Below are 25,486 nucleotides of genomic sequence, written 5' to 3' on the forward strand. Positions count from 1 at the left end.
CAGAGCTATGGAGGCTGAGGCCTGAGGTCAGGAATACTTACTGGGTCCTGTTCATTCTCAGATACCAGTAGGGGACCTTACTTGCTTTCAGAGTCTCTAATACCTGCTTGATTTGTGTCAACATAACTACACTTGTTTGGATGCTCTTCTGTATTTCTGTGCCCCCACATCTTTCCTTTGGATAAGAAGTGGACTAGGAGTCAATTCTGCTTTAATTAAAATGCAACAGTGGTAATTAAGTATGAAAAATATCCAGTTTATTAAAATTATGCCTAATGATCATTGCAAAGTTATAATTTTAATGATATTAAAAATAATTCCCAAGGTTACTGAGACTATCATAAACTGAGAACAATGTGTAGTTGATGAAGGCAAATATTATAACCTTTTCAGAAACCTGGCAGTAGCATTTAGATAGGGAGATTTCAGTTTGACACTGAAGATAAAGAAATTTTTGCTGTGTGTTGAACTAGTCTGCACAGATGCTTCTGTGACAGTCCAGCCAACTGATACCTCAGAACATAGCCTTGCATGGAAACTGGGTCATTATAAAATGTTGTATAAAAATAGTTAAGTCTACTGATGCACCTGATTACCTCCTAGTGGTGGCTCAACTGTTCTGCTTCTCGCTGATCCTGTATCAACTATTAATGATGGAAGGAGAGAAAGTCCAGTGGTAGTAGGAAGCTTATGTTGTTTATACTTGGGAAACCTATATCAGGAGCTCCAATTGTAAGAGGGACTGATCAGTTTCTGAATCCACCAATTATTATTGGTATAACTATAGAGAAAATTATAATATTTGCATGGGCAATTAGTTACATTATGCATTATATATATTTTTAAACATCTAATTTATCTTTTTAATTAGTTTTTCTTCCTTTAATCATTTTATATTTAATTTTTCAATGTGCATGGAATTTAGTGACATATATATGAGCTGAGGATAAAATGAATATTACAGACACATAACACGTCCTTGAAACACACTTCACCAGCTGGTAATTCTTTGGTGTCTGTGAAAAGACATCCTTTCTTAGTCATTAATTCTTCAGTATAAAGCAGTATTAGTTTACTTATGTCTTACTTGCCTTGTCATCTATTTCTCTGTCAGGATGACACCATTTTAGGTTTTATATATTTTAATATTTTTGTAGATTCCTTTCATAATTCTCCCTTTAAAACTGTCAGAGACAGCTGGGTGTGGTGGTGCCTGCCTTTAATCTGAGAACTTGCATTGGAAGGCAGAGACAGGTGGATCTCTGTGAGATGGAGATCAGCCTGGTCTGTATAGTGTGTTCCAGGCCAGATGGGGCTACAGGGAGATCCTGTCTCAATCAAACAAGCACGTCAAATAGGAGGGCTTGAGAGATGGCTCAGCACTTAAAAGGACTTGTTGTTGCAGAGGATCCAGGTTTGGATCCCAAAACTCACACTGGGCAGCTCACAAATCTTTTGACCTCTACAGGCACCCATACATACATGTCACATAGACAGACATACATTAATAATAACAAAAATAAGTCTTTTCAAAAAGTTAAAGAAGTTTTCATTTATATCCCAAATAAGTTAGCCCTCAAACAAAAATTCCAGTTTCAACCACTTGCCTTAAAGTCTGCTACTCAATCTGTTAGATTTAATGTGTGCTCCCTGAATGGGAAGAGAAACTGATGCTTTTGTTTATTCATATTTTAGCAATTTTTGTATTTGTTCATTTGATATTCAGAATGAATTTATCAGTCGTCTGCTGTATTTCAGGAAGGTGTAGAAGGTGAGAAATGGTTTAAAGCTTACAGATATGGGAAAGCTCAGATTCTAGGATTGCAGAGAAGGAAACTGACAGGAGATGAGCAGAGAAAACGCTCAACAGGTGGCTCAGTGCAAACACAGGGGCTGGACAAACAAGAGGTTTCCTCAAAGCGAGAATTGACTTCAGAAGAGTTTGGAAAGATGGTGGGCAGTTGGGGAATGTGGCAGTTTGAAGAAAGACAAGCTCATGTAAAGACACTTAAGTTTTAAAGAATGTGGTCTGGAAATGGGACTTCAGTAATTGAATTCTGGTTGAAGATTAGCGTGTGGAAGAGGCAAGATGAAGCAGGAAACTGGGGTAACCCCGAATGAGACTCTCTCAAGGGAAACTGAGTGTCGGTGATGTATTGTGAAAAGGGAAGGGATTGATCATACCTACACTTAGACAAATTCAAGGTGAGATAAAAAGGAGTCAAAGAGGATGAAAAGGGTCCATTGAGAGTAAATGTGTGTTGAGTGAATGAATGAAATAGTGAATGAATCAATGCATGAAACCCTGAATAGACCATTGAGTTGCCAGATTTATCAGCTGCAAAGTCATTATGACCTGGGAAGATAACTCATTCGGTTGATGGTTGAGATGGAAGACATATCAATGGGAAAGTATGAATACAAATTATTCGCTCAAAATAATGAATATTTAAATCAGATCTTTAAACATATTTTTATATGCTAATTGTTGCTACTATGCAGGAAATAACTATTGTTTTTGTTCATGAATTTACTAGGTAGTGGCTTTCTTCACTATCTTATTAACACTTTTTTCCAAGTAATTCTGTCTCATTTCATTTTGTGGGTATAAAATTATAATTCCTGAAAATAATAGCAATTTTGCATATTGACTTCTAATATCTATGTCATTTCTTTTCAAGTTTTATTATGTTGAACAGAATGTCCAGAAATAATAGTGTGGGGTTTTGTTCTTGATGATGAAAATGAGCCAATATTTTAAACATAAGCTAATGCCTCTGAAGGTTAAGATTTTAGTAGCATATTAAACTTAAATAAGACTTAATCTGATAAATTTTAAGGAGGTTTCTAAGAATTATTTGGAAGGTTTGAATTTTATCAAATAATTTTTGGGTACTTACTAAAATTCAGGTACAGATTTTCTAAATAATAGACTGTTATCTCTTGATGTATCATGTTAATTTAGCCATTCCATGACTTTGAGTCATTGTGAGATAAAATCATCTCAAATATATCATTCTTTTAAAATAATTCTTAATTTTATTTGCTATATTTTATGTGGCATCTAAAAATGTTTGTCATAAATAAAATCCATATTCTTTTACTTTTTAATACATTTGGTTTTTCTTATATTTGAAGACAGAATCCTGAGATATCATAAAATCTACATGAAAATATTTAGTTATAGTAATCAATTCATACTTAATGAGTCAAAAAGAAACTAATATATTTCAAATTGTCATCGGGAAAGGTCATTGCTGAGTATAATCTCACAGAGGCTCATCTGTATTTAAAGGAGGGTTTGGACTGAACTCCAAGGTCACCCCAGCCCCAGTACCCTGCCAATTTATATCCGTGGAGATGCCCCCCCCCAGCAGCTTTATACTAAAAGAAAAACTATAAATCTAAAAGCAATAGTCCTACGTAAATGAAAGATACCCTTTGTGACTGTGGCTGATTCAGAATTGAATTTGAAAACAGAACCTGAGTGAGATCACAGAAGCTGCTTGCCTGTCTTCTTGGTCCCACAATCAGTTGCACTGAGGCATGATGGCTCCTGATTTATCCTAAATTGCATTGGAAGACCGTGAACCAAACACCCTCACTAATTACCTAGAACTCTGATTTTCCAAAGCACTACACTGAAGATGCGGGGTCCTGGGTCTGAGCCTCACTGTACACATGCTATCTTTGTGGCTGTAAGTCATTTAACCTCTGGAAGCATCAGTCTTGTTATTTGTAAGATGAACTCTTCTTAATCTAACTCATTTCATGATATAAGATGCCTCAGATACATAATTCTTTAATAAAATGAATGTCTCTATTCGTTATTACAATTATTAGTATATAGCTTGAATTTCACCAGTATTTTCTGATCTTTTCAACATCATTGGGAAACAATTAAGCACAGTATATGTGATCTTATTTAAGTGTGACCTTGTCTCAATGTTGGTTTTAGACTCTAGAGAGTGGGTAGCTTGCCCAGTATGCTTCCTGAATGGCAGAGCCTCAGCTCAACACCAGGACCTCTGATTCTTCAACGTCTTCTTAGTAAGACACATTTCATTAAACACAGCATTCACCCTTGAATACTACTGAAGCATCCTGTAACAATTTACATCTATTCAAATTCTGAGCATCAACGATCCCACTCCCCTTGGGGTTCAGCCTTGAAACTGTTCCTTTGTGGGTTTTTAAAAAATTGTTTCGATAACACTTTGTTCATGTGTATGTTAAATGATTTCTTGAAAACTCCATCTAATATGTATCCCCTCTCTTCCTGATTCTCTTTCAGATAGCAGTTCTATGGATGAAAAGGTTTTAAATCATGCTTTTTCTTCCCTCCTGACGGATCTTGTCTTCTGTACATGTTTGTTTGTGACCTACTAGCCATGTTTTGGTTTATCAGTTTTAGTTGTGAAATATGCATGTCTTCCTGGCTTTCCATTCTTTGTCCTTTAGTGTCCCCCAGTGTGTTGCATTTTTGAAGAGGTTACACCCTGCCAGCTGCGCTTATTTAGCTTATACTTGCCAATCTAGGGGTCTGCTACTGTCAAACATGGCATCTGTTTTCAAGTCTGGCTAAGTCCCGACCTTCCTGACTGATTCGTGGTCTTCCCTGTACTTACCAAGCTTTAAGGGCAAAGAATATTTGGACTGTGCTCTATTTTCCCGGGCTGTGTCGGGGCTTTTGTCTAAATGTTGACAGTTAATTTCAAAATCTCCACTCACAAAACACAGCTTTGACTTGGAGCTGACCCTGCTTAGCATTGATCATAGTAGGTGTTCCGTGTGTAGTGCAGTCGACCTGTGTACCTGATTCCCACACTTGTAGCTGTGGTGTGCTAAACAGTTGTTTGTTTTGTTCTCTTATCATTCATTTAAGGCTCGGATAGTCAGTGGCAATGATTTGGAGACTTCCAAATTCCCTGCACTCCAGGTGTTCAGTGGGTAAGTATACTTGTGCTCTCTATAATCCATTTCATTTACCAGTAGCACTTGGCTATAGTCCCAATATGTATTTTGAATGCAAGGTGTTGCATGATGATATAATTAACCTCACTTTTTAACAGTAAAGTAGCTTTACTTTTAACTCCAAATTTCAACTACTTTTTAACAGTGAAGTCACCTTCATGATGTTTTCTTGGATGACCATGAAATACATGCTCAAGACAAAAAATTCTAGCCTAAATATAGATATGCATGATTTCATATGTACATATATGTGAAAGAGAGAGTTGGGAAAACGGCATCAGCTTAGGTTTATATATTATCATTTCACACAATTATCATTTCATACATAAACACAAACATGCAATCTTACTGAATTCATATGGCACATCATTACCTCTGGGTTTTGATCTACTTACTTGCATGTTCCGTGTGCAAGGACATTATGCGTATCAGTAACTTGATGAATATTATCCAGACTATTATTTTTCACATTACATAGTATTAGATGAACGAATATACCAAGTCTTTAACATCCTAAAACTAATGCATAAAGAACACACAAGACACAGTTTGTTTGAGGCTTTGAATCACATTCTGTGTCACTGGCCTTTTTCTGTGTGCTTACATTTCTATCTTTTCCCATAAAATCAATACTTTGGTGTCATGACCGTGTTAGACTTTAACATAAATCAGATCATCCTATATGTGAATAAATAGGTACTAATTTAACTCTAACCTTGTGCTTGAATTATAATGATTGCCTCATGTATGACTCATTCTCCCTCCAGTGACCTGTCAGGTAAGTACTGTTTTGACATTTATTCACTGTACAAGTGAAGAAATCAATGTGCAAAGCACTTGGGAAAATTACCTTTAATAGAATAAGTAGAAAGGCAATATTCAAGCCTGGATAATCAAATCTGAATGTCTGTTGCCCTGATGTCTGTGCTGTACTGCTTGGGCACTTTGTGGACGGCTGTTGTTTTTTTCCATTTCATTGAGTGTTTCTTGAAAACCTTATACTCCATTAATTCTGAGTGATGTCTGTAGTTCAAAATATCTCAGTGATAATATTAATGAATGTGCTAAGGTAGAGTCTCAAAACTATTTTACATGTCCTTCCTACAAATGACGTTGTAACACACTGTAGTAGTAAGATTTTTAAGTGTCATTGTGAACCAAAATGTATTCATGGCCTATGTAACCATGTACATATATCACTAAATATGTATGGATCCATAGCAGGTCTTATATAAGGGTTGAAATTTGAATGCATTTGTCTGCCATATAAGCAATATAAAGAGAAGCAAGAATTTTATGCATATGGTGTAAGTTTTCATAGTATATTGTTTTATAATACTCTCATTCCTTAAACTGATTCTTATGTTAAATACATTCACATGCTACATATTTTAAATTAAAGTTTCAAACTTAACTCTTTTGTGAAGCTTGCATATACATATAATTTTTATTTTACTATTCTCCAATAAATATGATTAATGGGTATTTTGTTATGTATGTGACATAGTTTCTCTTCCTGTTGCTATGATAAAACATCCTGACAAAAGCAAGTTAGGAGAGAAAGGGTTTGCTTTAGCTCATAGTTCTGGGTTACAGTCTGTCATGGTGGGGAAGTCAGAGAAGCAGGAGCTGGAGTTGCCAGGTCAGCACACTGCATCCATGGTCATGGAGCAGAAGTAGTGGATGCTAGTGCTCAGTTACTAATTTTCTTTTTATTCAGTCCAGGATCACAAGCCTAGGGAATGGTGCCTCCCACAGTAGGGAGAGCCTCCCACATCAGTTCACGTAATTAAGATCATTCAGACATTCTCACAGGCCCTTCCCTCAGGTGATTATAGATTGTGTCAAGTTGACAGTTAACACCACCTCAGTGAATAATATTATGTCCTTAAATATGTGATGGATTACCCACATTTCTAATATCTTTCATAATGGTTTAAATAGATAAGCTGTAAAATACAGGTGTCCTGATAAAGCCCTACAGAATATTAGGAAATTCAGGTAATATATGAGCTGTCTTCTTTACTACCCTACACAATCGTAATTTCTTTAAGTTTGCTTTTTAAAAAAGATAGCAGGGCCTGGAGAGATGGCTCAGCAGTTAAGAACACTGATTGTTCTTGCAGAAGACCCAGGTTCGAATCCCAGCACCCACATGGCAGCTAACAACTGTCTGTAACTCCAGTCCCAGGGGAGCCAACAGCCTCTTCTGACCTCTGTGGGCATTGTTCAACATGGGTGCACTTATTATGCAGGCAATACATGCATACACATAAAATAAAAATAATAAATAAAAATTTTAAAAAAGATAACAAACTATGTACGATGGTCAATTTAATTTGAATTCTAGTTTGACTGTGAAGACCTGATGTGGAATAGCACCATTATCCTGGGAGTCATGTGTATCCCACCTGCTGTGGAGTCCTTTGCCTCTTAAGAACGCAGTTCCATAATTCATGTCAGAATATGGACCTTTATCAGATTAAAGTAACAGCTCTACTTCCTTGTCCTCATGATATGTGTAGTGTATAAATTTCTATGTTCAGGTGCATGGAGGTCATAAGTAGAAGTAAAGTGTTTTTTATCTGTTGCTTTAGTTTTAATTTTTATTATGTTTTGTGTGTGTGTGTGTGTATGTGTGTATGTTGCCTTCATGCATGTAAGTGCACCTGTGTCATGCAATGCCTTCAGAGTTCAGAAGAGTGTGTCAGATCCCCTGGAACTAGAGTTATGGACAGTTGTTAGCTGCCATATGAGTGCTGGGAATTCAATGTTGGTCTTCTGCAAGACCAGTCAGCACTCATAACCACTGAGCCATTTCTCCAGCCCCTCTCAGTTGCTTTCTACTGTATGTACTAGGCAGGATCACTCACTGACCTGAAGCTTGCTGACTCCTTGAGACTGGCTGGCCAGCAAGCCCCAGGGACCCCCTCTGATTTCACTTCCCCAATACTGGGATTACAAAAGCATGCTGCTTTGCCTGGCTTTTTACATCAGTGCTGGGGACCTGAACTCAGGTTCTCATGTGTACACAGCACACATTCCCTGTGTGTGTGTGTGTGTGTGTGTGTGTGTGTGTGTGTGCATATCATTTTGGAGATATTTAACTCTTGTATGTACATCTTCTTTATATGGTTGCTACTAACCACATAAGCATGTCTTTTTGGAGAGGTGAAAAGAAACTTGAAATAAACAGGTTTCAAAATAAAAAGGAGTGAACTTGTCTTACTTGAATGTATATTTCCTTTTGAAAATGCCGAAAGGGTATCTACACATGAGCCACCAACTGCAAGGATGGTCAGAAAAATTTGCTCATTTTACTTTTTCTGTATTTTGGTATCTTTCTTGATACAATGCAATATGACTGTCATCCCTCTAAATATCACACATTTTACTGTCTTGGAAACCTGAGTGTGGAATTGACTTTAAAAACAAGGAGCAGTTGCTCCTTGATGGGTGAACCTGTCTCAGTTTCTACTTCACAGTCCCCAATCAATTCCAGCTAAACTACACCCATCATTCCACACTTTCCCCCCGCATCAGTGGAAAGCAGTATATGCTTCGGAAGCTCAGTCACAGAGTGACCAGCTCTGCTTTCTGATCTTTGCTGAGCACTCGTATGTTTTCTGTAACTGCTGCTAGAGAGATGCACCAAACTTCATTCTATTTTGCCATTGTGAAAATTCGAAGAGGCTCCGAGAAAAGAACTGGGAGAGAAAATGTGTAAAAAGCGATGTTTCAAGAAGTCTGGAAGGGGATCCATCTCTCACTGAAATCCATAGCATTTGACGCCTGATACCTTTGCAGTGTTCGAGAAGATTTTGTCATAAGCATAAGGAAAGAATCATACCGAGAGCACACAGCAACACTTTGCTAGATGGACAGGAGGCCGGCTGGGTGGAGCAGCTCAATGATAAATGGAAAAGGAGTTCTTAAGAGTAGGAAGCAGGGCTGGAGAGATGGCTCAGCGGTTAAGAGCACTGAGTGCTTTTGCAGATGACCCGGGTTCGATTCCTGGCACCATCCTTAACTCCAGTTCCAGGGGAATCCAAAGCCCTTTTCTGACCCCTGGGCATTGCACGACAGGGTGCACTCACATACATGCAGGCAATACACATAAAAATAATAATAAATAAAATATTTTTTTAAAAAAAGAGTGGGAAGCAACAGCCCATGGTGAGGCTCTAACATCTGAAAAGGTGTTAAGAAGGACAATGGATCTAGTATGAAAAGCCTGAGGCTGAACCAGGAGGAGCTGTTAGGTAAAGCTATGGAGAGCTGTAGGGAATTGCTACCTACCCCAGGAGCCCTGCATCAGGCGAAGTGACCACCTGCATTACCTCTGCACCTTCAGTCTTGGTCGGAAGCAGCTTGGGCAGCTTGTGGCTCAGTGCTGCATGCCAGCACAGGCTCTGGAGATGTGGCAGCTGGTGGCTATCATAAGGCTACTCTGATCTCAGTAGATTCTGTCTGGGTATATCTGAGCATCTGAGTCGACCTGTTCACAGGAACCCAGCCCTGGCTCAATGAAAGTACCTTAATAAACCATAGATGATAAGGTTGTAACTTCTTCAAATAAAAGTTCTTATTTTAGTTAGAATGGCAACCTTTGGTGCTTTGGTTACATATCACTCAAGTGTACCTTTCCACTGACATCTGCTCTCACAGTCTCCCCGGCTGCATCAGGAACACTGCAAAGCCTCTAAGTATTTTATTCACTTTTAATTCCCAGAGTATCAGTCTTGTCTGCAGGAGAATTGAAGAAAAGCTATAACGCAGAGGTGGAGAAAGACAGTTCAGAACTGGAGCTTCCATCCCTGTCTTCTTCTTCCTCTAGTCATCCGAAGTTTTCTCTGCAGAATGCTTTCTCCTGAGCACTGCATTTCTGTATCTCAGGATGAAGGGAGGGTTATCCATCTGCATGCATGGTTCTCAGGTAAGCTTCTGCTGCTCTCTCCCCCACGGGTGCCTTGTAACTCCTCTCCACCATTTCTGGGATTATTAAACCTCATCAGGATAAAGGCCATGGTGAGAGGCAAAAAAAGGAGCAGAAAGGAAAGCAAACAAAGGACAGGATGTGAGGGATTGTCAAACTGAAAAAAAAAAAAAAAAAACCAAGAGAGAAACTTCTGTTGTGTCTTTGTTTTCAAATAGTTACAATTGAAGAAGAAAAAAAGAGAAATTTCCAAGGCTGTTCAACTGTCCTCATGAACAAATAACTTGTCATTCTTCTAGATATTCCACATTTTACTACCCCGAAACTGGAGAGTGAAATTGACTTTAAAAACAGGGAGCCGTTTCTCCTTGATGTCAGTGAATGTGATCACGTGAAAATTCTTTTTATTGTCTTTGTTTTATAATTCACTTTGATGAGAATAGTGTTTGTTGAAGAACTTAACTAGAGTTGGGAGCATGTAGTAGTCACAGAGCTGAAAGAATTTTCTCTATATTTTTGTTATAAATTCAATATTCCAACGACTTTTATATTTTTCTATAAAGTTTAGAGGGTAGACATGGTCCTTAGGCCTCCTTACCATGCCTAGTCTAGACTTCTTCCTAACCAACATCTAAATTATCCATTGAACACAGAAGCTAAGGTTGGTCCTATTTTCTGAGGAGCCAGGAACTACTTTTCTCATAGCAAGTCTCTTGCCTAATAGCTGAGAACTTTTTTGTTTCCATTTTTCCTAATTTACAATCCTGATTCTTGGCTCTCACTTTATTGGGTCAGAAATTTCCCTAAAGTCAGGTGGTGGCAGTGTCCCTTCCCCGAGGCCAATAGTGGACCCTATGTCCTTGCATGCTCTGCTCCAAATTCATGGTGAAATGACCCCCATCATAAAGTTTGTGCCTACCACACCAACAGGCTGCAGTGGGGGAAAATGGCAGTCTCTGACTTTCACTTCCAAACTCTTCCTTCCCTCCAGAGGAGAGAGTTTGCTCTAGATTAAGACTGAATTGGAGATTATTAATTTTGTTAAAATTCTGAAATGGAAACAGACCACTTCCATTATCGTTGTTGCATAGTAATTTAATCACAAGTACACACTGTTCCACCCGCTAGTCACACTGCCACTGACCTCAGTTAAACCTTGCTTTTCCTGCTCAGTGCCTGCTTCCTCGGTACCTTCAAGCCGATCTGATTCTTCCTTAAGTTCCACAGGTGTTATGTCCAGTCTCTGTGCTGTCAAAATTAATCTCTTTATACAGTGTTTTCCTTCTTAAATATATCTACCAGCTCGTCTTTGCCTGTCCTGTGAAATGCCAATCTTTCCATGTGGATTTGAGTACTTCTCCTGATTTCCAACTCTGTTTTGTGAATGTAGTGTGTCCCCTTTCTGCACGCCCGTGTGTTCATGCCATTCAAACACTACCTATCAGTTTCTTAAAGTGAATAAATTAAAATGTTTCCAGCCTCTGAATTTTAATTATTTAAATTTTATTTATTTTTACACATACGTATGTTTTGCCTGCATGTATACAAGTGCACTCATATTGTATAATGCCCATGGAAGTCAGAAGTGGGTGTTGGATCCCCTGTAACTGGATTTACAGACAGTGTTATCCACCACGTGGGTACTAGGAATTGAACCCAGCTTCTCTGCAAGAGCCACCAGTGCTCTTGATCACTGAGTCATCTCTCCAGACCCTAATTTTAATTATTGGCCCGTTTGAAGGACAGTAATTTCCTTAGAGAAGGAAATCACAGGCAACTTCAACTCCGATGCCATAGTTGATGTGCAAAGCCCTAGTTATATCAGAAGGAGCCTGTTTTTTCTTTATTGTTAGATAATTGCCAACCAGGAACATACCCCGGGACTTGTGGTGTAGCTTAGTTGATAGAGTGCTTGCCTAGCACGCACAATGGCCTGGATTTGCTCCCTAGCGTGGCCTGAACTGGACGTGGCAATGCATACCTGTAATCCCAGTAGGCAGGAGGATGAGAAGCTCAAGGTCATCCTCAGCTACTTAATGATTTTGAGGCCAGCCTGGGCCACATGAGATTCTGTCTCAAACAAGCAAACAAATAAAAACTCCAACAAGAATTTCACCTTCCCCTGCTGTGTGCAAATTCCTAACTCACCCTTTAGGTGCTTAAAATATGCCTAAACCATGTCCACTTTCATTAATGTCAGTACAACTGACAAAGTGAGATTTTCTCAGAAAGTTAAGACCAGCATCATAAGCTACTTCTCCCATGTCTGTTCTGGCTCCCATTCCAGGTTTAACTGTCCCAAGGATCAGTTTTTAACAGCCACACTTGCCTCTCCATACAGGACTGGTCATGCCCTCTATGGGTTTAGAACATTTTGGAGAACCCACTTAACACAGCAGCCAGCAGGAAGAATTCAGCCTCAAAAAAACTGGACCTCTTTGTTAAGAAATCTCAGGCGCGGGTGCCAGGTGTGGTAATGCATGCCTGTCATCTCAGTCACTCAGGAGGCTAAGGAAGGAGGGCTGTAATTTGAGGCAAACTTGGACTACACAGCATTTGTCCTGGAACAAATTTGAGCAAGATACTTTCTCAGAACCAATATTGGATAATAAACCTTAGGAGAGTATGTTTACTGAAGAAAATTAATTGCTAGAAGTGCCACCTTTTTCTAGAAGTTCTCTGTGTTCAACTTGCTTGATAAACTTTTACATATTCAGTACTTTAAGACAGATTTCTCCACCTGTGGATTGGCTTACATTTATTAGTAAACTTGTGACATCACACACACTCAAGTTTAAATTTTCAAATACCTCTACATGGATGAGCATATATGAAAACAGTATTCAAATAGTCTAAAACAGTGTCACTTATGTAAGTAGAGACAATATGATTTGTTATATGGAGCAGAATAATACCTGCTAGAAAACAACAGAAACACACTGAAATATGTTCCCATTAAGCAGGATGAAGCTCTGATGGACCCCTCAGCTAATCCTGCTGATTCATTCAAAAATGTAATTGACATGTGTATCTAACATATAAAAACATAGATATTTCAAAAGGAACAATTAATAGCGGTAGAGTGATCATTGCACTTCTCTCTCTCTCTCTCTCTCTCTCTCTCTCTCTCTGTGTGTGTGTGTGTACACAGAGAGAATTCTTTAATAAATGTTGCTTTATCTCATGTAGTTGGGTCACATAATCTCTGATAGGTGTTCTGTACAGTAGGGGGAGCAACAGAGTAAGCACAATTGATGAACTTTGTGTTAGCTGACTCCTCTTCTACAGCAGCAGATTCCTCAGCCCACAATAGCTTCTTACGTGTGTAACAGCATCCTGTCAGAATTACACTTTAATTTTCAGGTGTGCTGAATTCTAAAACTAAGATTAGTCGATTAAGAAACTTCTTCAAGGCCTGGGAAGATGTCTTGTTCAACAGTTAAGAGCACTGGCTGCTCTTTCAGAGGACCTAGGTTCAGTCTCCAGTATAGTGAGTGGCTCACAACTGTTCATAACTCCTGTTGGATCTGAGCCCCTCTCTGGCCTCCTACTGACATGCAGGCAATACATTCATACATATAAAATTTTAAAAATAGAACAATGTCTCAAATTCATAATTATTTTGATGAGCTAATCACTAATATTTTTTGAAATGTTATCACCTGCCCATATTGAAATTCTATGTATTAATTTCTTTAAGTCTCATAAAAAGTTTCGAGGTAAGAATTATTTTATAAATAATGCAACCAAGGTTTAGAGACATTAAGTGTGTCTGAGATCAGAGAATGCCTGACTGGGAGACCTGGGACTGGACTGGACCACCTGAGGCAACACTTCATTGCTTCAGGGGTTGGTGTGATCAGAATAGGAGGTAGGAATTGGCTAGGCAGTTAGGGTAAAAAAGTCTATTATGTCAGACTGAGAGAATTTTCAAGCAGGTAAAATATAGTCCTGTGTCAATCCTGTGAAATTATATTTGTGCTATTCTTAAGTGGAACATTTCCATATATATGTAATCTTAAGAAGTTTCTAAATAGACGTATAAAAATGTACATACATTTCCGCCCAGACTTTAGAAAAGACCTGGCTAAGAATTTTCAGATATGCCTGGTTAAAAAAAAATCACCTAAAAGAAATAATCATGATTGAATAACTGGACTCCAGATGTGGTAACTCATGATTAATATTGTGTCTGAGCAGGAGGCTCTTCTGAAATAGTCTAAGAATAGAGACTTTTAAAAAATTTTAAATAGATGGAAATGTGAAAGATCTTATGGGATTTGTTGGTGACACTACAATAGGCAAACTGGTCTATCAAGTGGTGGAATTAGTGTCTGAGACATTTTAGTATGTTATAATAATAAATGGTCTAACAAGAAGAAGCATACGTAAGCTTAAGAGTCAAGGTAGAGGGCATGCAGCAGCTCCAGGACAGCTCAGCAGGGTGATTGAAAACAGGTGCATTGCACCTGTTCTGCATTCTTGGTGCCTGCAGAACTTTACTCCTCAGTTCCTCAGGGAGTAGCAGTAGGAAGAGATTTTTTTTTTTTTAACAATTTCATTGCACAGAAACTGGGATGGGGCAAAAGAGCCTGACTTTCAACATTCTACAAAGAGGTGACATGGCTGGGACAAATCACAGAGAGAGCGAAAGCTTAATCCTGCAATGAGTCTGAAATGAGTTGAGTCAGAACATCTCTGCACAGCCTTCATCATCAAAATTAGGAATGTTGGAGTTCTTTTTTTTTAACTTTTAAAAATAATTTATTGAGAATTTTTTCCATGCATATAAGGTGTTTTGATCAAATCCACACCCACTCCCTCCCCTCCAACACCTCCCATATCTCCCCCATCACTTTTTCCATGACAACTTCATGTATTCTTTCTTTCTTTCTTTCTTTCTTTCTTTCTTTCTAACATTCTTCCCTCTGAAGAAGTAACCCTTTACTTGCAGTGATACAGGTCATAATGCCATTTCCTTCTTTCTTTCTTTCTTTCTTTCTTTCTTTCTTTTATGGGGCTTCTTACTCTAACATCCCCCCTCTGAAGAGGTAACCCTAACACCTTTCAGGGATTAGATAAGAGCTCCCAAATGCTTTTGACATTTTTGGCCTTTGGAACAGAGTATGTTCCTAAGAGGCCCAAAGATATTTTGACTTTTAGCCAAGAAACTGGCTACTTTTCTTTAGGGTCTTTCTACCCTAACTGCCTAGCCAATTCCTACCTCCTATTCTTATCACACCATCCTCCGAAGAGGTTACCCAGCTTGTAGATAGGGAATCAGGATGCAAACCACTCTGGCTTTTGCCATGCTGAACAGGGATGAAGGGTGAGGCAATTGGGGTACCCTTTCAGTGGGTCTATCTAAAAGACTCCCAAATTGCATAACTTTCAACTGTAGGGAGAAAAGAAAGCCCTTATCTAGTGAATAGAAGATGTGAAGAAGTAAAGGCAAGAGTAATTAGCATTACAAGTTCTAGATAAGGAACCAGAAAAAAGTCAGAGCATGGCAAATTTCAAATGTTCATTTCAGAGCCCACTGGAATTTCTTGACAAGAGATTCCAAAATCATCGCTATTGGGTTCCTTCTCATTTTTCTTTTGTCTGCCAAGGCTGAAATTGAGAGTGATGAATTCAGGATTTATTTTCAGACACTTTGATAGCTGTTGGAGTGGCTAGAATCAGTGTCAGTTCCCTCTCAAAGGCTTCTAGACAGGGGGAGAAAACAAATTTAACCATCATTTTAGAACAATAGTGGGTTGTCTCCCTTAGCTACAGGTGGGCACTACAGTACTGCAGACCAAGATTTGAAGTCTTACATCTGAGCAGCACTTTCTGCTTAGAAACAAAATCATCAGTGAGAAATAATTGTCTAAATAGCATTTTATATGGACTTAAGCCTAATGCCTGTGAAGTGTAATCCCTTGAACTCTTAAAGAAATATACTGATAACTTTAATCTTTGGTTATACTTTCCTTTTGGGTGTTTAAGACCATACAGTTGGCCCAAATAAACCAATTTATTTTTATTCAGGTTGTTGGAGGATCTGTTCCTCAGGAGTCACATGGGCTTGGGAGAAGCCCCTGGCTCCTTTCTTTTACCAGTTCCATTTATGTGAAGATAAGTCAATGGTCCTGCTCGACTGTGCTGGCTTCACTTGGAAGCATGAGTGAGATGTTTCCTCTGACCCTCCTCTTTGTAGACTGGACACTAGTTCAAGTCCATCTCGTGGCATCTCCATGGCCTCCTTGATCAAGGGGACAGGGGACTCACCACAGTTACAGGACATTTTGAGAAATGCTCATAGTCCCCTGGAACTTAGTCAACCTAGGAGGACAAGGAGCAAAAACTGTCCTTCATGTCCCTCTGACCAAATTAGTATAGGCCTTAAAGTATGGCTGTTAAACATCCAGAAAGGTTAGTTCTAACAGCTTGGTACTTTTAATTATCATGTGCTATGTAGATAAAACTTGGGCAAAACCCAAACATTCTCAGATAAACATTGATTAGACATACATTTTATTCCTTAAACTAGTTGACTAAACTATGACCTTAGAAATTTTAAGGTTATGTGTATATTATTTTTGTCTCATCCTTTATATATCATAGCAAACCTACAGAGACCTTCATCTCTTGCTTAGGCTTTCTCATTTTTTCTGTCTGGTTTGGAAAATATCTCCATTCCCATATCCTTTTAACATCTTTTATATTCTCATTTTCTTTTTTAATAATTATGAGACATAATGATATTAAAAAATAAATTTTACATCTGTTGTGAGAATTCTTTTCCTGGGGATACTAAGCAATGCTTATTCCCTTCTAAAGTTCTAGTGTCAAACCAATGTAGAAATGTTGGAGTTTTTAAACCATATGCTGTATGAGGAGGCTTCAACTCCAGAATACAAAACCTCCTAGAACATTCTTTCAATCATTTTGAAAAATGACTATGATGACAGAGATGACAGTTAGTCTACAGGGAAATCATGCCTGGTAAAGTATGATTCGCAGAGTGGGGAGGTGAGTTCTGCTCTTTATACAACTCTGTTGCTTCTGTGGCCTGCTGTGCTCAATACTGAATGTATTCAAGCCCAGTACAGGCCAAAGGCAAAGACTGCAGATCACACAAACAGATACCAAAGAGCTGTAGCATCACACCACACAAAGAAATACTGAACTGGGGATGCCAAATGTGAAAAAGAAAGTTCAGAGAAGGTTCTCGGAGCCCTCTTGAGCAATAGGAATCTATTTTATGCTGATATGTTCCATATTCTAATATTCCTGTATCAATTAGATGTTGTACAATAAGCTATTAAAAAACTTGGTGACTTAAAGCAGTGGTTCCAGTGGCCATGACTGCATTCACCCCCGCAGATCCATCAGCTGGGGGCCAGCCAGCCCTCACATGTGTAGACATTGTCTCACTATCACCTGGGTCCACAAGGAGGGACAGGGCTGTGTGTCACTCACTACCCAGCTGGCCATCCAAGCTGATGCACAGCTTTGAAAGATCCTAAGGCAGCAAGTGGAAGAAAGGTCATTCAAATCCCAGACTAGAAGCCGCATCTGCCAGCTTTACGACTTTTGATTCTGTCAAACAAATCAGAAGTCCAGTTGGAACTGAAGGAATCTGAAAATAGATCCTTCCTTAGCATAGGGAAGAGCAAGAACATTTTATGATCAAGTGTAAGCATACATTTTAAATATTCTTCCAATTATGATATATCTTCAATAATCTGAGAAAAATGTTATTTCATATATTTAATTCCAATCTCCACAGAAAACGCCAGAATCTCCTTTATGCAATTTATCCAGTCATCTCGGTTCTGGCACAGCATAAACAGTGATTACGTTCCACATGAGCGGTTACAGTGACCTGAAATTATAAGAGAAGAGCTATTGTTAACATGGAGGTGTCGGGGAAAGGTTTACTGAGAAAGTGACATCAATCTGCACTTGAGCACTAGATACAATGTTGACTCTTGGATATGCAAAAGAAAAAGGGCACAGGAAGCAAAACACAAGCATGAACAGTCCCATGGATGAGAAAACACCTTGGACAATAGCTGAGGCATGTGGAATGAAGTGGATGTGCTTGGAGAGATCAGTTGAAAGTCTGAGTGTATGACTCAAGAGAGGAAGCACGCACAGTAATCTCTGAATAACTTGTCTCTTCTTTTGAATACCTACACCTTGCAAAACTCTGACTAGGTGACCTGGGAACGTGGTGGCTAAATAAAAACTCCTGGGCAATGAGGAAACTGAGAGAAAAGAAGTCACTGAATTTATATTCAAAATGGGGTAGTTTTTATTAACTAGGGCAAAGTCATCTGTCAAAAGTATGAGGAACTTAACATCTAGGGAGACACTAGTCTCCCAAAGCAGGTGTGCTCATGTATGCTGGGCATGTCTTTTGCTTTAAAGATTTTCACAGGACTCTGTCAACTGTGATCAGCATCTCTATAAATCCTCATTTCTATCCTGATGTTTGCACTGGAAGGTGCCAGGTAGAAAAGACCGGAGCCCGAGGTTCCTGCAAGACATCATTGTTACAAGTGCAAATCTTATCACACAAGGTGACACCATCTGCAATATAATCCTCTAATACAATAAAGATTCCGCCAGACCAAGTACTTAAAATAGTGCCAGATCCAGAGAGCCCACAATAGAGGTGTAGTCTCAGCACCTAATTTAAAGCTGTTGATAACAAATGATCTTGGGCCACATCATCATAAAGAAGCATTTCATGTGTCCCAAATTAGTCTTATCCAGCACACATTAAAAAAAATGATAGTTTTGTGATACACTACCAAAAAAATAAAATACTATTCATGTTGATCAGAGGTAGAATTTTCTGGATACAAAAAAGACATTTTCCAAGATGCAGCATTTTTAGCATTAAACTGGGAAGTCCTGAGCAAACTGAGATATTGGCTGCCCTACATAATCTGGGGACACAGGCTACCCCAGCTTACCACTGAATTGTCCCGCTGAGGTAAGTGTGAATGTTTAGCTCACTAGACCCTCTCATCACAGAGTTAAATTTGGCAATACACTTCTACCAGCCCAGCTCTCCTCCTCTGGATCTGACTAAGGAAATATAGGGAACCAAGTTTGAAAACGTAATCACTTATAGGGCTCCCTTCCTGATACAGCTTCTTAGCTGTAACTGCTGGTGCTTTGCCTGCTCTTCTTCCTGTCAGTGGGCACTGGAGCCTGGGCAAGCTTCTGTTTTGTGATGTTTGGTGGGAAGAGCCACTTTTTGGAGACATCTTCCTACTGCTTGGATACCCCACATTTCCTATATCACACTAGGAAACACATTCCCACTGGCAAAGTGTCTCACTTAATGTTCGTTCACTACCAAGCAGGCCACAATAGAACTGTCTAGCAAACATGCTGATAGAATAATTTCAAAGTTTCTTGAGCACCAGATTCCATTTACACCAGTGAAGCAGACAGAATGAACACAGTGAAAGACTGCCATGATATTAATATCAATGAGTTTTCGAACAGAAAGGAAAAACTCAGGGGAGAGGACAGTAATTTTTTAAAATTATTTATTTAATAACCACAAAATTAGAAGAAGCATTTCATTACAATGGCGTTGATATTCAATAACAATTTCCAGAGCTAAGATGCATCTCTTTCAAAATTGGCTGTAAATTTTGACATTTACAGCTGAATTAATACAGTTATACAGTATTGTACTCATTATAAACCCTATAAGACATAAAATTGAATGGGGTTTTAACTTTTTAAAAAATCTCCACTTCATCATTAAAATATACTGTTTCATACAGAAAATCTCATTTTTTATTTTTTTGGTCTTTTTGAGACAGGGTCTCCCTGTAGTCCCAGCTGTCCTGAAACTATGTAGACCAGGCTGGCCTTGAATTCACAGAGATCCACCTGCCTCTGCCTCCAGAGTGCTGGGATTAAAGGCGTGCGCCACCACACCCAGCAGAAAAACTCATTTTTAATGCAACTAACACTTAGATGTTCTCACATGCATCTCTAATCTCCATATATCTGATTATTAGTAGTCACAGTCAGTTACTTTCTGAGATCCTTGGCATCTGAGCATGGATATAAAGTCATCAGGTAGATTTCAGTGGTAATGTTTTTCATATCTACTAATTAACATGAAGCAAATTTTTATGCTTCTTCCTCAAATATAACTCATTTTTAAAATTTATTGATTTTTATATGTGTGTGTATTTCATACAGAACATACCAAACAATCTTATTCATCTATATACCCACATCCCAAGTGACACCCTCCCATGTGGGCCCTCACCCCCACCCCCGCTGGAGGCCATATAGTCTGTCATCCCTGTTACTGTCCACTGTGTTGTCAGTGCCCCCAGCTGTTCCCCAGTACTTGTCTGTCTGCTGAGTCTAGTCAGCCTATCTATAGATCCTTGTTTTAGGAAGATCAGTTCATCCTCATCTAGCAGCAATCAGTTGCCAATATTCCTTTACACAAGATTGAGGTCTGCTGTTCATTTTCTCAGTTCTATGCTGGGTTATGGTCTGGGAATCTCTTGAGCCACCCTGGCCAACAACTCAAGGAAAGTATCTCCTGTCTGACATTGTTTCTTGTTGTGTAGCCTTTAGCTACACAACTCTTAAAGAATTGCATTGATAACTTTAATCCTTGGTTATACTTTCTTTTTGGGTGTTTAAGACAATGCAGTTGGCCCAGATAAACCAAGTTATTTTTACTCTTAAGGTTGTTTGAGGATCTGTTCCTCAGGGGTCACATGGGTTTAGGAGGAGCCCTTTCTGGCTCCTTTCTTTTACCAGTTCCATGTATGTGAAGATAAGTCAAAGGTCCTGCTCAACGGTGGATGGCTTCATTTGGAAGCATGGAAAGAAATGTCAGATCTGTGTTGACCCCACTTTTTGTAGACTGGACACTGGTTCAAGTTCATCTCGTGGGGTCTCCATGGCCTCCTTGATCAAGAAGACAGGTGACTCACCACAGTTACAGGACTTTTGAGAGATGCTCCATAGTCCCCTGGAACTTAGTCAACCTTGGAGGACAAGGAGCAAAAACTGTTCTTTATGTCCCTTTGACCAAATTAGTATAGGCCTCAAAGTATGGCTGTTAAACATCCAGAAAGGTTAGTTCCAACAGTCTGGTACACTTAATTATCATGCGCTATGTAGAAAAAGCTTGGAAAAAGACCAAAGGTTCTCAGATAAACCTTGACTAGGCATATATTATGTTCATTGAGCTAGTTGTATGTATAACTTGTCATTACGTTGTTGGACTAATATGGTCCCCTCTGTTTTTTTAAAAAAAACTAGCTAGGCATTATTTATCTTTCACATTTTCTAACCCTTCCACCATGGTTTCCCCATTTAAAGTGCCCCCACTTTTCCCATTTCTCCCTTAACAATACCCTTCTCCTATGGTCCCACCTCTCTTGAGCTCCTTCTTTCCCTTTATCCCCAAGTTTCCCTGTATAATCTTCCCTCCCCGCTCCCCTTAAAATAACCTCATTTTTATCAATATCTCCCTTATTAACACCTGTTTCCTACTGTTCTTCTCTTTCAGATTCTTTCTTTTCCTTTACCTCCCTGGTATCTTTTTGTTATCCTGGTTCCTGTAGTTATGTCTGGATATATACTCACTTATAAGGATTTGGTGCTAGGATCCACATATGAGGGAGAACATACGTCATTTGTTTTTCTGAGTCTGCGTTACTTCACTTAGTATAACAGTTTTAGTTCCATCCATTTACCTGCAAATTGCATGATATCATCTTTCTTTACTGCTGAGTAAAACTTTATCATATAAATGAACCACATTTTCATTAACCACTCGTCAATTGAGGGACACTTAGGTTGCTTCCATCTCTGAGCTATTGTGAAAAGAGCAGCAACAAACATGGATGTACAAGTGTCTCTGCAATAGGATGAGTTCTTTGGGCATATGCCAAGGAGTGGTATAACTGGGTCAAATGGTAGGTTCATTTGTAGTTTTTTAAGAGTTCTCCACCCTGCTTTCCATAGGGGTTGAACAAGTTCTCAATCCCACCAGCAGTGAATGAGTGTTCCCCTTTCCCCATATCCTTTCCAACATTTGGTATCATTTGTTCTCTTGATCTGAGCCAGTCTGGGATTAGTTGAAATCTTAAGGTGGTTTAAATTTGCATTTCCCTAATTACTAATGATGTTGAACACCTTTTAAGATACTTCTTAGCCATCTTTAATTCCTCTTTTGAGAACTCTCTGTTAAGCTCCTTAGAACATCTTTTAATTGGGTTACTTCTTTTCTTGATTCTTTGTTTTTAGAGTTCATTATATATTCTGGATGTTAAACATCTGTCAGATGTGTTGCTGGTGAAGATTTTCTCCCATTCTGTGGGTTTTCTTTTCACTTCTTCGATTGCTTCTTTTGATGTACAGAAGCTTTTTAGTTTAATGAGGTCCCATTTATTGATTCTTGATCTTGTTTCCTGAGCAATTGATGTCCAGTTTAGAAAATCCTTTCCTACACCTATATCTTGTAGGGTTTTTCCCAATGATTTCTTCTAACAGTTTCAGAGTTTCAGGCTTTACTTTGAGGTCTTTGATCCATTTGGAATTGACTTTTGTGCAGGGTGAAAGATAGGGGTTTAGTTTCATTCTTCTACAGGTGGAGATCCAGTTTTGCCAGCACCATTTGCTGAACATGCTGTCTTTCCTCCAGTGAATGTCCTTGGCCCTTTGTCAAATATCAGAAGGCTGAAATTGCATGTACTCACATTGGGTCTTCAATTTTGTTCCATTGAGCTACAGGTCTATTTTTATGCCAGTACCATGTTGTATTTAATACTCTGTAATAGTTTGAAATCTGGTATAGTAATCCCCCAGCATTGCTTAGTACTCACAGTTGCTTTGGCTATCCAAGCACTTTTGTGCTTCCATATGAATCTTAGAATGTTTTTTTTCCAATCCTGTAAAGAATGTCATTGGGATTTTGACTGGCATTGCATTGAATCTATAAATGGCTTTTGGTAGGATGGTCATTTTCACAATATTAATTCTTCCAATCCATGAGCATGGGAGGTCCCTCCATCTTCTGATGTCTTCCTCAGTCTCTTTAAAGATTTAAAATTTTCATTATAGAGGTCTTTAATATCTTCGGTCAGATTTATTCTGAGATATTTTATTTTTTTGCAGCTACCGAGAAAAGAAGTGTTTCCATGTGCTCTTTCTCTGATTGCTTGTTATTGGTATATAAAAAGTTGCAGACTTTTGTAGATTAATTTTGTAACCTGCCACTTTACTTAAAGTGTTAATCATTTCTAGAAGTTTTCTGGTGGAATTTTTGGCATCTCATAGATTTCATATCATCTGCAGAAAGGGATAATTTGATCTCTTTTCCAATTATTACTCCTTTAATTTCCTTCTCTTGTCTTATTGCTCTTGCAAGAGTTTCAGGAACTCTACTAAAGAGAAGTGGAGATAGTGAACAGCGTTGTTTGGTTCCTGGTTTTAATGGGAATGCTTCCAGTTTTTCTCCATTTAAAATGGTGTTGGCTGTGGGTTTGTTGTATATGGTTTTAATTATGTTGAGGTAGGTTCCCTCCAATCCAATTCCCTCTAGGGCTTTGAACATAAATGCATGTTGAATTTTGTCAAAGGCCTTCTCTGCATCTGTTGGGATGACCACGTGATTGTTGTCTTTGAGTCCGTTTATATGATTTATGACGTTTATTGACTTACGTATGTTGAACCATCCCTGCATCTCTGGAATAAAGCTGACTTAATCATTGTGGATGATGTCTGTATATGGTTTGTAAATATTTTGTTGAGAATTTTTGCATCTATGTTCATTAAGGATATGGGTCTTTAGTTTTATTTTTTGGTTGTATCTTTACCAGAGTTTGGTATTAGAGTGATGCTGGCTTCATAGAAGGAATTGGGATTTCTCCCTCTGTTTCTATCATTTTGAATAATTTAAGTAGTATTGGTTGGATGTCTTCTTTAAATGTCTTGTAGAATTCTGCTGTAAATCCATCTGGGCCTGGGCTTCTTTTATTTGGGAGGCTTTGTAGTACTGTTTCAATTTCCTTATATGTTATGGGTCTGTTTAAACTGTTGATCTCTTCTTGGTTTAGTTTAGTTTCATTTTGGTGGTTCCCATGCCTTTAGATACCCATCCATTTCTTTTAGGTTTTCAAATTTGGTAGCATATAAGTTTTTAAAGTATTCCCTGATAATGTTCTGGATCTTTCTGGTGTCTGCTGTGATACTTCCCCTTTCATCTCTGATTTTGTTGATTTGGAGATGTTCTTTCTTTCTTTTGGTTAACTGTGCTAGCAGTCTGTCAGTCTTATTTATCTTTTCAAAGAACCAGGTCTCAGATTCATTGATTCTTTTATTTTTTTTTTTTGTTTCTATTTCATTAATTTCTGGTCTTATTTTTGTTATTTCTTCTCTTCTGCTGGGTTTGGGTTTCATTTGTTCTTGCCTTTCCAGTGCCTTGAGTTGCAGTGTTAGGCCATTGTTTAGGAGTGTGTTGTTCAATCGCCATGAGTTCATGTAGTGACTAGAGCTTTATTGCTTTGTGCTGGACTGGTTTCAAAGTGCCCCAGAGGTTTTGTTGTGTTGTATTGTCCTTTTCATTTAGTTTCAGGAATACCTTTATTTCTTACTTAATTTCTCCTTTGACCCATTCATCATTCAGGGGTGTTTTTTCTAATCTCCATGTATTCATGTAGTTACTAGGGTTTCTTCCGGTATTGATTTTAAGCTTTATTGCATTGTGGTCTTATAGAATGCATGGAATTATTTCAATCTTTTTGTATTTGTTGAGGTTTGTTTTGTGCCCCAGTATATGGTCTATTTTGGAGAAAGCTCCATGGGTCACTGAATAGAAAGTATGTTCTTTGGTGCTTGGGTGGAATATTTGGTAGATGTCTGTTAAGCCCATTTGATGAATGATATTGTTTAATTCAGATGTCTCTCTGTTAATTCTCTGTCCTGTTGACCTATCTAATGGAGACAATGGGGTATTGAAGTGCCCTACTATTAATGAGTTGGTATTAATCTAGGTCTTAAAGTCCTGTAGTACTGTGTTTTTATGAAGTTTGGTGCACCAGAGTTTGGTAAATATATGTTCATGATTGTAATATCTTCTTGGTCAATTGTTCCTTTGATCAGAATGAAGTGCCCCTCTTTATCCCTTCTTATTAATTTTAGTTTGAATTCTATTTTGTCAGATATTAAAATTGCAGTTCCTGCTTTTTTCTTAGTACCATTTGCTTGGTATATTTTTTTCCATCCTATGTACTTAAAGTAGTGCCTGTCCTTGCAAGTGAGATGTCTTTCATGCAGACAACAAAAAGATGGGTTTTGTTTCTTAATCTTATGAGGGAGTTCAGTCCATTGATATTTAAAGTTATTAATGAAAGATGTGTACTGATTCCTGTTGTTTTATATCTGTTCACATTCTTGGTGTAGCTGTGCATTTCCACAATTACACCTTCATAAAGTTTCTTTCTGTAACCCCTTGGGTATAGTTGTTCCTTTCTTCAGCTCTTTGTATTGCTTCAAGAATTCTCTGAAGGGCTGGTTTTG

At 38.5% G+C, this 25,486-nt stretch overlaps 1 protein-coding gene across 1 annotated transcript in view; it reads left to right on the forward strand.

Annotated features, from left to right (window-relative positions):
- Window positions 1-25,486, forward strand: part of Unc13c (unc-13 homolog C) — a 573,981-nt gene that overhangs the window by 156,712 nt on the left and 391,783 nt on the right. Inside the window, exons 3-4 of the mRNA XM_008829781.3 lie at window positions 4,295-4,317; window positions 4,886-4,950. Coding sequence (XP_008828003.1) covers window positions 4,295-4,317; window positions 4,886-4,950 — 88 coding nt within the window. The remainder of the gene's footprint in view (window positions 1-4,294; window positions 4,318-4,885; window positions 4,951-25,486) is intronic.

This window comes from Nannospalax galili, unplaced genomic scaffold, assembly GCF_000622305.1.
Source record: "Nannospalax galili isolate Female #2095 unplaced genomic scaffold, S.galili_v1.0 scaffold213, whole genome shotgun sequence".
Lineage (NCBI taxonomy): Eukaryota > Metazoa > Chordata > Mammalia > Rodentia > Spalacidae > Nannospalax > Nannospalax galili.